At 47.7% G+C, this 14960-nt stretch overlaps 1 protein-coding gene across 1 annotated transcript in view; it reads right to left on the bottom strand.

Annotated features, from left to right (window-relative positions):
* The window catches only part of CCDC60 (coiled-coil domain containing 60), a 158654-nt gene that overhangs the window by 43734 nt on the left and 99960 nt on the right, over positions 1-14960 (bottom strand). Inside the window, exon 3 of the mRNA XM_060119646.1 lies at positions 8773-8943. Within this exon, the coding sequence (XP_059975629.1) occupies positions 8773-8943 (171 nt within the window). The remainder of the gene's footprint in view (positions 1-8772; positions 8944-14960) is intronic.

Below are 14960 nucleotides of genomic sequence, written 5' to 3' on the forward strand. Positions count from 1 at the left end.
GAGCATATTAGACCCCCTTCTCTCAGGGAACACATATTCCCATGAAGGAGCAAATAAGATAAATCGGGCAGCTGTGTGGTATACTGGTATACTAGACTAGCGGTCGGATATGTTTTGTTATCTGGCTAGACAAGTATTTATGATGTTGTGGGACATTCGGTCTATGACCTGACTACTTAGTAGCAGGAAAGCCATTGACAGAATGTAAGCAATAAGCAAATGGCAGGGTTCCAATAAAACTCTATTTACGAAACCAGCCTGGGGGCTGGATTTGGCCCATGAGCTGGAGTTTGCTGACCCGTTCCCATCCCCACCCCCACTAGACAGTGATACGTGCTATGGGGAGAAAAAAGAGAAGGGAGCTCAGAAGGGCTGCGAGAGCTGGGGCTTGCAATTTTAAATAGAGTGATTGGGGAAGTTATCACTGAGAAGGTGACATTTGATAAAAAATCTGCAGTGGAAGGGAGTGAGCCATTCAGATGTCTGGGGGCAGAGCATTCTGGAGAGAGGGAGCGACAGGTGCAAATGTCCTGAGGTGGGACTGTGTTTTAGAGACGGCAAGGAGGCACGTGTGGCTGGAGTGGAGTGAGCAACAGAGAGAGGAGGGAAGGATGGAGAGAGAATGGGGGCCTTGCAGACCAGTGCGAGGACTCTGGCCTTTTTCCTCAATGAAAGTAAAGGACTCTGAGCTGAAAGAGGACATGATGTGACAAAGGATCCCTCTGGCTGCTGTTTTGAGAATGGCCGATGGTGGGAGTGGAGGGCAAGGAGACCAGTGAGAAGTATTACAATAATTTCAGCTTGAGAGAGGAAGGTGGCCGGCATCCAGGGTCCTAGCGACAGGGATGGTGGGAAGTGGAAATGGCGGGGATGCACAGGGCAGGAACTGCCTGGGGTCAGCGGCTCTTATCTGTGGTCTTTTCCTTAAATGGGCTTCCCCCAACTCTACAGACTGCTGACTCACTGGCTGGATGAACCAGCGGTGAGACGTGGGGATCTCGAGCTTCAGAAGTTGGTACAACTGTGACCCCAAAGATCAGCCACGACCAGGCATACCTCTCTTGAAGCCCATCCCCTGCTCCACAGAGAATACAGAAGCTTCCTCTGAAGCCAAAACCATCTGGGGGAAGCAAGGGTGTGGGTGGGGGGGAAAGGGATGCTTAGAGAGGAGAGAAACAGCCCAAACAGGAAGTTCATCTTTGAAACCACTGGACATTTGTCCAGAAAAGACTGTTTCAAAGTGAAAAATATTAAGTTACATTTAATACCACAGTTAAGTTTTTCTTTTCAACACCATCATGGAGTAAGTCATTTCAGTCAGAGAAAACGGGGTTTGTTTGTTTGTTTTTTCCTTTTTGGCATGCCTGGGTCACAGGGTATATATTTTTTGCCCATGACCAAATCTAGCCCATAGACATGTTTTAATAAGCCTACTGTGTGCGTAATGGAATTGACTGTCTATATTTTAAAATTGGGAGATGTCACATAAAGATGGAAAAGACTCGAAAGTTCTTGCTGCTCTGAGTAAGAGTTGGGTGAGGCCCAAGGTCAAGATCACTGGCCACTTTGCACGAGGTGTGTGCCTCTTGGGTTGCCTGAGACTCAAAGACCCCTGGCATCTCACTCCCAGCTTGCCTTACATACTTATGCTACCAGTGTGCTCCTTTAAAGCCTTGTAGTTTCTCAGCCTGAGTACTTTAATACTGATTGAATCATTGATGGGTTCCCTGATTCATTCACGTCTACCCATATCTATGGAACATCTCTGCGCTGGGGGCTGTAGGTGTGGTGATGGAGACAGATCCAGCCCCTCCCCTCCGGAGCCTAAGAGCCTCGTGGCGGAGACGGGCTTTACACAAACACAGCTGTGATAAGGCTGAGTTGGAGGGTGTGTGGTGCTTTGACAGACCCAAACAGAGAATCTGGCTGAAATGGAGCCAGGGAATACTTCCTGGAGGGAGTTGTGTCAATTTAGAAACATGGGCCTCAAGTTTCTTCTAGTGGGAAGGTGGCTTTATAGCCCTCAATCCCCTGGAATCTTGACTTTCTGAGTGACTGGGCCAATAGAATGTGTCAGAAGTGGTGTGATGCCAATTAATGGGTCCCGGCTCCAGGAACTGGCAGCTTTTCCTTCTTATGTCTTGGGATGATCACTCTTAGCACCCAGGCACCACCGTGTTGGGAGGAAGCTGGCAGCCTGTGAGGAGACTCATAGGGAGGAGGACCAAGACTGCTGGGTCTCAGTCCTGGATGAGCTCAGAGCTGACAGCCAGCCCCAAGGTGCCACCGTGTGGATGAGCTCTCCCGGAAACAGACACTTTGAGCTGCCCCAGCTAGCGCTGGATCCTTCCCCGCTTAACCCTACTCAAATGGCAGATTGGTGAGTGAAATAGATGTTTGCTGTCTTGAGTTAATAGGTTTTGGAGTGGTTGCTCACAGCAACAGTAACTGGAACAGAAGTAAATATTGAGCTGAGATCTGCAGGTTGAATGGGAATTCAGTAGGCAGAGGGCGGAGGGAGAGGCCCTGGGGAGGAGGGAGAGCGGGACAGTGTGGCTGGAGGGCAAGCCAAGGGCTAGCCCATCCAGAGCCTTGTAGCCCCTGCTCAGACCTTTGTCTTTATCCGATAAAGAATGGTGGCCACCGAGGATTTTAAACTGGGAGTGGTTTATGTTTGGAAAGCTCACTCTGGCTTAGTGTGGAGAAAGGAGACAGAGGGGACCAGAAGAGGTGGAGGCACCCATTAGAAGTCACCTTCCTCCTGGGAATTTGAGGACAATCTTGGGGTCACAGAGCTAACTAAAAAATAGGACCAGAATCTAGGTCCCCTGCCTTCCATTTCCACAGGCTCTTTATTCAACCCTAGAGCTGAGGAAACCACAAGCCAATATGTTGGCATGCCCAGGCTTACTGGCTCAACCCAGTGGTTTAGAATACGGGGAAATTAACCCAGCTTTTACATTCCTTAATCTCTTGTTGTATGTCTCCTCTCAGCTGCAAACATAAGACAAATTCTACCCGTTGTTTTTTTTCGCCTTTTTCAGCTGAACTTGCAGCTGAGAAATGAGGTCATTGAACACAGTGGGAAAGACTGCTTGCAGGCCGGAATCTTTGGGGACATGCTTGATTTTCTTTTTTCCCTACATAGTTTGTCAGACTTAAAACTTTGGTCTAAAAGAACTTATCCTATGGTCTTAGATCCGGGGCGGGGGGGTGGAATCCCTTTTGCTTTTAGAATGCACAGGATCAAATACTGTGTTAAAAAAGCAGTTCTAAATGAACACTTGTATTTTTGATAATTCTGTGATTGGAATTATATTCATAGAACACAGCTCTTACATGTGAGATGCCTTCTAGCCTGCCTGGAAATTAAGATTTTTAGCCATAGATCTGAGGGTTTTAAGTAATTGAGGGCCAGAGAGATCAACTTCATTTCACTGCATAATAATAGCTAGCAATTACTAAGCACGTCTCATATGCCAGGCTCTGTGCTAAGTGTTATTTCTTTTAATCCTCATAACAAATTTGGGAGTTTGGTACCATTCATAAGGGTGTAGAGAGAGGAGGCTCAGAGCAGCACAGCAACCTGCCCGAAGCTAAACAGTTGTATGGGGGAAGTCTGGACTCGAACCCCAGCCCTGTGCTCTTAACCGCTAGCCCCTACTGGTAGGGATAATCTCCCAGTGCTAGTTTATAACCCCTGCCGCCCCCACCTGCATTTGATGGCTATGTTGCAATAATAGCCTCCAGTTTTATTTTAATGACCAGCCTTGCACAGCTCATGGAATCCACTGGATAAGTCATAATCAGATCAATGTCTTCGTGAGGAAAGACCTCATGCATACTTAAACTTATTAAACTTTAAATATACCATGTCTTGCACACTGAAACATGGATCGGAGAGGGAAGAATTGTGTTCTGTGACCATGGATTAAAAACCCCATGCAAACAAGGGCAACGTTACAACCAAACTATTTAAACAGTCACGGGAGCATCTTTACAGATGCCACCTTCCCCAGAGCCTGTTTGTTTGCCCAATAATCTGAGCAAAAAGTTCCTGCGAAAAGAACCACTAGTTCGTTCCTTCTCTTTATTCTAGAGAAAGGCTGCCAGGTGGCTAGCGCCACTAGAGGTACCAGACTCAGAGAGGGTCATCGGCCTCTTAGATGACACTAAGGGCAAAACTTGAGCTGAGGGCCTCCCTGGTGGCGCAGTGGTTGAGAGTCTGCCTGCTGATGCAGGGGACATGGGTTCGTGCCCCGGTCTGGGAAGATCCCACATGCCGCGGAGCGGCTGGGCCCGTGAGCCATGGCCGCTGAGCCTGCGCGTCCGGAGCCTGTGCTCTGCAACGGGAGAGGCCACAACAGTGAGAGGCCCGCGTACCGCAAAAAAAAAAAAAACTTGCGCTGAGCTCGTGGGACCTTCACGGAAAGGGTAAGAACCCTTCGGCTCACTGAGTGGCTTTCTCTGTATCCTGCGCCTCTTCAAGGTCCCGTGAGGACACTTCAGTGGGGTCCAATGAGTGGCTGGATGGAGGTGGCTCAGGTCATGACTTGCCTGCTTATTTTTTTTTTTCATTCTGAAAATCATATTTCTGATTTTGGCAATAGATAACACCACCACACCCTCCTTCTCCAGCCCTGGCCTTTCTAACCAGACATGCGGGCTGCGGGATTTCTGGCGGGCTGATACAGATGGGTCTAACCATACCTCTTTTTTTGTCACCCATTGAACTCCCATTCAGCATTAAAGATTCTGCTCAGAAGTCACACTTCTGGGGATTCTTTCCAGATTTCCTTTTCACCCCCTAAAGTTGAGCGGGCAGACATTATGAAATAATAGAAAAATATATATATATTGGTCTCTGCCCTCACTTTCTGACACAGAGCTCCCAAATCCCTTGGAATTTCCTGGGTGACAGAGGTGTCTTTTTCTGGGGAATGGGGCAACTCTTGGTGGGCTCCTAGATAGCTTTAGGATGGGGGCTGGTCGCCAGAAAGACCACGCCATGATTAGAAGCTTGGACCTCTCAGCCCCACCCCCAGTCCTCTGGGAAGAGGAGAGGGGCTGGAGACTGAGTTAATGATAGAGCATGCCTATGTGATGAAGCCTCCATAAAAATCCCTGAAGTACGGGGTTTGTGGAGCTTCCGAGTTGGTGATCACATCCAAATAATGGGAGGATGGCACTCCCCAGCTCCACAGGAACAGAAGCTGCTGTGCCTGGGTCCCTTCCACATCTTACCCTATGTACTTCTTGATCGGGGTACGCATCTGTACCCTTTATTATGTAATAAAATGGAAAATGTAAGTCAGTGTTTCCCTGAGTGCTGTGAGCCATTCTAGAAAATGATCAAACCCAAGGAAGGGGGTCATGGGAACCCCGATTTATAGCTGGTTGGTCAGAAGTACAGGTGACAACCTGGGACTCGTGACTGGCATCTGACGTGGGGTCAGTCTTGTGGGACTGAGCCCTTAACCTGTGGGATCTGATGCTAACTCCAGGTAGAAAGTGTCGGAACTGAACAGGATGGTAGGATGCCTCACTGGTGTCGCAGACATTTGCTTGGTGTGGGGGGAAACCCCACACATCTGGTGTCAGAAGTATGAGTGTGATCATGGTGTGAGAGAAAAGGAGAAACACATGGCAGGAGTGTTTTTCCTTTACAGGCACACTTCAGGGCACTTGAGGTGCACCCCCATGGTACTGTGTTGTGGCACCGCATGCAGTAGGGACTGTCCCTCAATCCTTTTCATATCTCTGTGCCATCAGAAGGCCTGCACGCAGTAGGTCTTCAAAATACAAATGGTTGGTTGTACAATGAGAACGGGCCTGGGGTCAAGGTAGTCTCCCATTCTCACCCTTACACTTACTTGGAAGCCAGGATAAAGGTCCAAGACATAATGCACTAAGGGGCCACGGATATTTTACTGAAGATCTTCTGGGGAAACTGAGGAATGGATTTACATATCACACTATGAGGCAAAACCTCGTAAAAACCCTCATTAGACATCTCCGTTCTCTCCCACTGATGGCTGCCTTTCCTCTCTTCTCTCCTCCGAAGGGTCCCTTCCGCTCACACTCTCGGCCCGTCTCCTGAATGTCTCCATTCTATCTGTCAGGGAAGCCTCTCTGCTCTTCCTGTCTATCTGCATATTCACTTGAATACGCTTGCTCACCAAAGAAAGCTTCTCCTTGGGATGCTCACTCCTTGGAAGGCATGTAGTGGGGATTGTAAACCATAGATATTTTCTCCAGTCTCAGACTGAATGAATGAATTAATAAATGAATGCACAAATGGTAAGCTAGCTTACTTAGACCAACCTATTGGGTAAAAATAAACAAAAATGCTAGACAAAATATTTTTTTAGAAAGAGTGGCAAAGGGATTTCCCTGGTGGCACAGTGGTTAAGAATCCACCTGCCAATGCAGGGGACACAGGTTTGAGCCCTGGTCTGGGAAGATCCCACATGCCACGGAGCAGCTAAGCCTGTGAGCCATAACTACTGAGCCCACGCGCCTAGAGCCCGTGCTCCGCAACAAGAGAAGTCACGGCAATGAGAAGCCCGTGCACCGGAACGAAGTGTAGCTCCTGCTCGCCACAACCAGAGAAAACCCACATGCAGCAACGAAGAACCAATGCAGCCAAAAAATAAATAAATTTTAAAAATAAATAAAATAAAAAGAGTGGCAAAGAGCCAACAACGAAGTGGGAATCTCTCGGCCAAAACTAAAGAGAGACTGGAAACCAGAGAGGTAAGGTGGCCTGGGAGCTGCTTTGGTCCTAAGGACATTTGCCAATTTAGAAAAAGTTAAGTTTCCTTCTAACAGCTTCCCAGGGCAAGGAAAAAGCATAGTCCATGGTCTGCACAAATGAGGAATCAAAGAGAAGACCCTTCTTACAATAAGCTGGGATTCCCAAGGGCCAGACTTTCAGGGGAAAGGTGACTAGAAATATAGCAGCCCCTCATGGTCTCACACTCAGGGTTCCCACCAGTCACCTGGGAACCTTGAGCTTTAAGAAGACCTCCAACCACTAGTGTCCAGCCCCCCCACCCCCCAGGCCAGGGCTTCACAGACCAGAACTCCCTCTTTTTTTTTTCCATTAAGTTGAAATTTACATAACATAAAATTAACTGTTTTAAAGGGTGCAATTCAATGGCATTTGAATGGATGGTTATACAACCATCGCCTAAATCTAGTTCCAAAACATTTTCATCAGCCCCAAAGGAGACCCCACACCCATTAAGCAGTCATTCTCCATCCCCCCACTTCCTCAACCCCTGGCAACCACCAATCTGCTTCCTGTTTGGGATGAACCTCAAACAAAGTATGGTAAGTGAAAGAAGCCAGGCACAAAAAGGTCCCATATTGTATGGTTCCATTGGTAGGACCATTGTTTTTAAGACGTACACATGCATATTTCTTTACGTTAATGTTGTGAAGAATTTGGGAAATGGTGCATTACCTGCTGTGGATTCCATTTCCTCTTTAGCCGGCAAAATGTCAATTTGGGTTCCTAAAAGCAGCCCTAGCACAGTAACTCTCAACCTTGGCTTCACATGGGAATTATCTAGGGGAGCTTTAAAAAGTACTATGTCCGGGTAACACCCCGAGACGGTCTGATGTAATGGGTCTGGGAAGCACCCTGGGCACCAGGTGATTCTAATTGTGGAGCCAGGGCTGAGACCACTGCTCTAATAGGGCAACGGCAGGCCGTTTCGACCATATATATTTCCTCTCTTCCTGCTTCAGCACCTCCTTTCCATCACTGATTTGTGCCTCATTTGGTCTGCACAAGCTAAGTATTCCAGGAGTTTGTTTCTGCAGAATGTAGCAGTCCATGAATGCTGGTGTCACTCAGTTTGGGACGTGGGGGTGCTTTCCAACTATGACCTTAGTCATAGGGGGAATTACGACTAAGCCTCATTCTTAATCTCTAAAATGGGGCTAATCATAGTATCTATCTCATAGGAACGTTTTGAAATTTTGACAAAAAGACGTGCACAAAGCACGCAGTAGACACTCGTTATAAATTAGTGTTGTGGTTGTGATTATTAGCATGATTGCTACTATTACGTGAATGGGCATTTCATAATGGGCCAGTCTGTTGATGGTTCTCTCTCAACCAGAGGAAAGACCTTTACAAAAAGAGGGAGGCTACTGATTCAACAAACCAACAAACCTTTTTTTGGTCCACTCGCTTTGGGTGGATACCGAGCTACGACCTGGGGTTTCAGGAGAAGGTCTAGAATAGGGATATCGATGTGGAATAAAACAAAGTAGTGTGCAAACACATTAAGGGAACTCAGAGTCCAAATGGGCTCCGGAGGTGGTCGGGCTGAAATCTGGGAAGGATCAGGAGAGGGCAGCATTTAAGCTGGGCTTTTAATGAGAATTAGAACTTTAGTTGGAAGAGGATGTAGGGAAGAGTACTTAAGGCCCAGAGAACAGCACGGGAAAATGCCCAGAGGTAGGGACAAGCCTTGGAATGAGAGGGAAAGAGGCACAGCTGGGGACCAGCAAGATTTCTTGGGTAGCTCTTGGCATTGGATGTGAGGACAGACATATGTAGTAGAAGATACCTCACTGAATACCAGGAGGTGAGGCTGGCGAGGTAGGTTGAGCCAGACGAAAAGAAGTCATTTGACACCAGCCTAAGAAGGGGCTCCCCATGTGAGATAGCTGCCACCCCTCAACCCAACCAGGCAGTGGTCCTTCTCAGTGGTCCTTCCCAAGACCACTGGTGCCACGGTGATGGTGTCTACTTACGTCAAAAGAATATCCCCATACTGGATATCTGATGTCTTTTTGGCTGGTTGGAATATATTTCTTTCTTCCTCTTTGAGTTTCTGAAGTTGTTGTTGCTTCTTTTTCAATGCACTCTCCTCCCTCAAAATAGTAAAGTATCCACGGCCAATCTTCACCCACTGAATCAAGGTGCTGGAGAAAGAGAAAGAGAGAGGAAGATGAGTTGGCTATCAATGCAATGTCTTACTGTCTTGGGACTGATAATCCACTGAAGGGCACTCTCATGCCCAGTAGCAGGAGACCTCCTGCCTTTAGAATTCCAAAGTCACAGAGACCTAAGCTTGGATTATGGACCCACCTCTTACCAAAGACCTTGAGCAAGTTATCTGATCTCTCCTGGTTTCAGTTCCATCACTCCACATTTATTGAGTGCCTACTATGTGCTAGGCACTCTGCTATGTCCATTGAAATGAGCATAATAATTCACACCCCAGAGAATTAATTTAATTGGTGGTGTTTTTATTTTGTTTTGTATTTCAATGGTGTGTCTCAGATTCAATGAAATGCGGTATTTGAGTTTCTTATACATATGTCACCGGAAGGTCACCAGCAATCTTTTTCTAAATGTAGACCCTGCTTCTCAGCTCATGTAAAGTTTTCTGAATCTCTATGCTACACGACACATGTGCATCCCAGCCGGTCATTGGCAGGTACGGATCAAGCATCATCTGCCCAGCCCGTATTCTCGTTATAGCAAAATAGTCTCTCAGGTTCCCCATGTATAAAATTGTGCAAAACCAAATGAATGTGTACCCTGGTGGAACACAGTGAAACCAGATCATACAGAACTGGCCCTGAATTGTCCGTTTGGGCTCTTATTTTTAAGTTAGGGATGCAAGCCGTTGATCTGAGGTGGAATTCGTATTTGAAACAAAAATGTGCTTCGATTTTGCTTTCAAGCTTCTGAAATCCACTCATCAAAGAGCATCCTGAGGTTGCCAGATAACCTGACAGAATGAAAACCGTAACCATGAGCAACCCCTTAATTTCACAGGGGAGGATTTTCTTGATGTGGCACAAACAAAGCAAATGCAGAGCTATTCTGGGAGCTGGGCTGACAGCAACTGTTTTTTCGTGGTTATGTTACTTCACAGAGACTCTTTGCTCAAAATGTGGTTCATAGGTCAAGACGCACGCACCACAAGGGTGTGAAATGACTCACATTATGAGGCTTTCTGGGCTCCGAAGCAGGTCTGCAATCATCTGAGGGAGCAGGGTCAGGGGGGAAGCAAGGGCGGCTTAGGGTTTTCTGGGAGTGGGGCTGGGGTGAGGGGTCCCTTGTTTGAGTGTGGTCTCAACTTCCCGCCAGCACCAAAACAAGGAGCACCTTGGGTTTCTTATCAGCTTTTGCCCAGATGTGGGGCAGAGGGAAAGGCGGGGGAAGGAGGGGGACGGGCAGCTCAAACGCTGTCAAAGGTCGCACGTCACAAATGGAGTCAGACTCTTCATTGCGTTAATTCACGCCCAATTTCAAATGTGTGTGTTTGCCTAAATAGCTGCATCATTATTCACCGTTCAACAAAAATGTAATGAATACCCGCTGTGTGTCAGGGCCTACTCTAGGTGCTGAGGCACAGCAGCAAACAAAACAGCTCACAACATTCCTGTCCTCGTGAAGCTCCTGTTCCAGGGGGTGGAGACAGGCACAAAACAGAGTGAACTGTAGGTGACACGCTCAGTTCCAGGGAGGAGCATAAAGCAGGGACCCGGGAGAGGGAGAGACAGGGGTGGGGTGTGGATTGGTGCCATTTTAAATTGATGGTCAGCGAGGGCCTGGCTGAGAAGGTGACATTTGAGAAAAGACATAAAGGAGATGATGGAGTAAAACCATGCAGATACCTGGGGGAAGGGAACAGCATGTGCAAAGGCCCTGGGCAAGTACAACTTTTCATCCAGAAAAGTTTTGCTTTCATTGAATAAAATGTTATGTGACATCACATAGTACAGTCTGTGCTCCTGAAAGATTATATTTGTCTGATTTAGATATTGGTCTTCTATCTAAGACTTTTGTTTAACAGAAAGGATCTGCTCTGAAAAAGGAAGGAAGGAAGGGAGGGAGAGAGGGAGAGAGGGAGGGGGAAGGGGGGGAGGGAAGGGGAGGGGAGGGGAGGGGAGAAGGAAGAAAAGCACTGCTGTGTCCCAGACTGGGTGCTACTCTGGAAGCAGTAGATGTTACCACTTTCATTAAGAAGCTCACCTCTAATAACTCCAACTAACACCCTCAAGTTCAGAGCCCCAGCACTTGGAGAGGTCCCTCTCTGCCATCGGACCTCAATGAGACTTCTCAAGCACATCCAGGGTGCTCCTGAGATGCAGCAAATCATCTGGGTAAGAGGCTTTTTCAGTGAACGAGGCACTGTTGTGGTTTAACATCCGTGGTAGAACTTCGCCCTGTAGCTCAACAGTTCTGTGTCCAGCCCTCCCGCGAGTCCCTCGCTCCTGGGTGTGTGAGTTCACTTATTTATCCTCACAACAGCTCGACCTGAGGGCACTGTTGTTATCATTTCCACTTGCAGATGAGGAAACAGGCCCAGAAAGGTGAGGTCAGAAAAGCTGGCAAGAAGCAGATCTGGGGTCTGAACCCAGGTAGTGGATTCCCCCCGTGGGGTCGGACTACAGAGTCTGCTGGTTTGTAGGAGGTCAGGATGTTTCCACTGGGGAGTCTCACCAGCTTCTCCTGGAAATCCCTGTCCTTGACTTGGAGATTCTATAGGCCACCAGGTCCTTGGCTAACTTGGGTGGCTTGTCACTGACTGGCCGGTGTTAGGGGCTCGCCTTCACCGGTTGTCCAGATTCTCTCACGGAGTAGAAGGCTGTCAGCAAGGCCTCTCAGGTCCCAGAACAAACCATGGTCTTCAGAGGCAGAGGGTGGGACCGGCACCGAGAAGTCTCATGTGTGATAATTGCGTACAGCTGCGGGAGGGGTTCTGGGGACCTGGAACAGACCCAGGCAGGATGGTGGGCTTTGGGCTCTGATTTCACTGTGTAACTGAACAAAAGCCTTTGTCTTTCCCTACAGAAACTGTAACCAACTAGATCCTGAAATGCATGTGTTATGGATTGAATTGTATACCACCCCCCAGCCAAATTCATAGGGTGAAGTCTCAACCCCCAGTACCTCAGAATGTGACCTTATTTGGAAACAGGGTCACTGCAGATGTCATTAGTGAAGATGAGGTCATACTGGAGGAGGCTGGGTCCCTATGCCAATAGGACTGGTGTCCATATAAAAAGGGGAAATTTGGGCACAGACACATAGGCAGAGAGAAAACCACGTGAAGATGAAGGCAGAGATCAGGGCAATGCTTCTTCAGGCCAAGGAATGCCAAAGATTGCCAGCAAATCAGCCGAAGCTAGGAGAGAGGCATGGAACAGATTTTCTGTCTCAGACGTGAGAAGAAACCAACCCTTCTGATACCTTGATCTTGGACTTCTAGCCTCTGGAACTGTGAGACAATAAATTTCTGTTGTTTAAGCTACCCAGTGTGTAGTACTTTGTTACAGCAGCCCTAGTAAACTATTCCAGCATGATCAAATATCTAAGCCTACACTCATGGAACAGCCCAACTCTTTTATTTTCTTTGACTGCAAGGGTTAACGAAATCCTTATTAAATTAATTTTATAATAAGTGACAGGCTGAAGGTCATGCCACAGTAAATAAAATGAATATTATGTACCAGGCCCTGAGCGGGACAGCTATTTTGTGTCAGATCCTGTTCTAGGCAGTTATGATGTGTCAGGTTCTGTTCAAGCACTGGCAGTGTAAAGGCGAACACATCCTCAGAGAATTCAGTCTTCACCTCTGCATCTAAGTTATCTTATTTCTACAAAAGTAGAAATTAAGAGGTTGTTAAGAGATATATTCGACTTCTTTATGCCCTTATTCCAAAAAGGATTAGGAGCAGAAAATTTTTAAAGTGAGAAGGGCAGGAGACATGAAAAAATAAGAAAACAGGGCCTCCCTGGTGGCGCAAGTGGTTGAGAGTCCGCCTGCCGATGCAGGGGATACGGGTTCGTGCCCCGGTCTGGGAGGATCCCATATGCCGCGGAGCGGCTGGGCCCGTGAGCCATGGCCGCTGAGCCTGCGCGTCCGGAGCCTGCGCGTCCGGAGCCTGTGCTCCGCAACGGGGGAGGCCACAACAGTGAGAGGCCCGCATACCGCAAAAAAAAAAAAAAAAAAAAAAAAAAAGAAAACAATATCAGGTAAGACAAGTATCAAAACCCATGCCACATGAGCCAGTGCACAGACTTGACCCTCAGCATCCTAGCGGCCAGCACAAAGAGGGAAACACTATCCCTCATGTGATTCCTAATGACCATGAGATTTTGAAAAAGCTGTTCAGGTGAGGCCTAGCCATTCCTGGTGGAAGAAGAAGAGATTTCTTTCAAGGATCTGTATAGGGACGACCCTGTGAAAAGCCAAGTCTTCAACAAACCTCTAGATGCGGGTAGTGATAAATGCCTGTCTTACTGATTAACTCACAGAAAAGCACTGGGGAGTTGGTGTTGGCAATCTGAGGAATCTGGCAAGTTTTCTGGTAGAACTGCAGCCCCTTTCAACCAAGGCAGCCAGAGTCCTAGCGGTTAGATCTTCTGGAAAGACCTGGCTGAGAGATGAACAGAGGTGGTGGTGTGTGTGTGTTGTGGGGGAGGGGGGGCAGGGGTTGTCTGGGCCCTCAGGTCAGACCCACCAGCCTATTCTGGGAACTTCAGGCTGCGGGGTGTTCGTTCCGTGCACCGTGAAGTGCTCCCCTGTTACTGCAGAGGCCCATTTAAAACTGCTTAGTATTTTAGCAAACTCCCATTTAATTCCCTCGTATGTTCCCTCCATTTTCTTCATCATTATTGCTGATTACCAGGCTATTTGCGTGAAGGGAGCTATTTGCAGGGAAGAGCAGTTTTCATCTTTAAATCCACTCACCCGGGGCCTCCTGTTCACTGCTTTCCGGGATGTAAAACTCCCACGGCCAGCATGGCGAGAGAAACGATGGGGAGTGAAATAATGAACTGCGTCAGGCAAACGGAGGAAGAAGCAGATTATAAAATGGAAAGTTTCCTCTACCCAAAGCCACTTCCTCTTAACCAATGCGTGCGGGTAGGTTTTCACATTTAAGGGACATACGTTCTCTGTACATTCATCAGCCTGTGTGAGCTGATGAATGAAAAATTCGCAATATGGCAACAGGAATAGTCTTAGAGGGGCTGAGCTGAGCCACACCAAAGGGGCAGGTTTCACTCCCAAGCACCTTCAGACCTGAGGGCCAGTGTACGCAGTGGTAAGCCTTGGAGGGGCCAGCCTCCTGGATGGGGTCTCTACTTTGCCACTCCCTTCGGCAGGTTTTAAACCTCTCTAAACCACAACCTCTTCATCTCCAAATGAGGAAAAAAGGTCATTCTTGCCTCAAAGGGCTGTTGGGAGGATTAAATGACAGTGGACGTAAAGAGTTTATTTAGTGTAGCACCTAGTGCCTAGGACTCAATGATTGGGCGCTACAATTATTACTGTCAACTCGCTTAACAGTCCTGGGAGGGTGGTGTGATCTGCAGTTGAGAAAATAGAGGGAAGAGGTTAAGTAAACGATGAGGGTCATAGTAGCTGGGAAGTAGCAAAGCAAGGGTTGGGAGCCAGCAGGGATGATTCCAGAATTTCTCTCTCCATCTGCATGCTGCAAACGCAAGAATATTCAGAAGGAAGCTTTAAAGCTTTGAGTCTATGCATCTCTGGGCTGTTCTTATTGTGCAGAGTTCACCTCTAGGCCCACAGAAGAGAAGCTGGTGGCTTACACTTTCCTCTTTTAGACCATGTTTTAACCAATCCAAGTCACCACCTGAGGCAGATCAGCTCATCATTCAGCAAATACTCCCTCCCTCCCCCATCCCCTACATTCAGGGGTGGAATGTACTCCCAGCATCCTGACTTTGGGCTTCACCATATGACTTCTTTGGCCAATGGGATGTTAGTAGATATGACTTGAAAAGAAGCTTGAAATAAGCTTGCTCAGTTGGGTCCATGACAAGAAAAAACCCCCACTATTTCGCTGAACCCAGAAGAATAAGAAAGGCATGGAAGAGACCTGAACCCAGCTAATCTCAACCTAGATCAGCCAAACCCCAGTTATCCCACAGACACATGAGCGAGGAAGAAATA

This window comes from Mesoplodon densirostris, chromosome 15 (genome assembly GCF_025265405.1).
Source record: "Mesoplodon densirostris isolate mMesDen1 chromosome 15, mMesDen1 primary haplotype, whole genome shotgun sequence".
Lineage (NCBI taxonomy): Eukaryota > Metazoa > Chordata > Mammalia > Artiodactyla > Ziphiidae > Mesoplodon > Mesoplodon densirostris.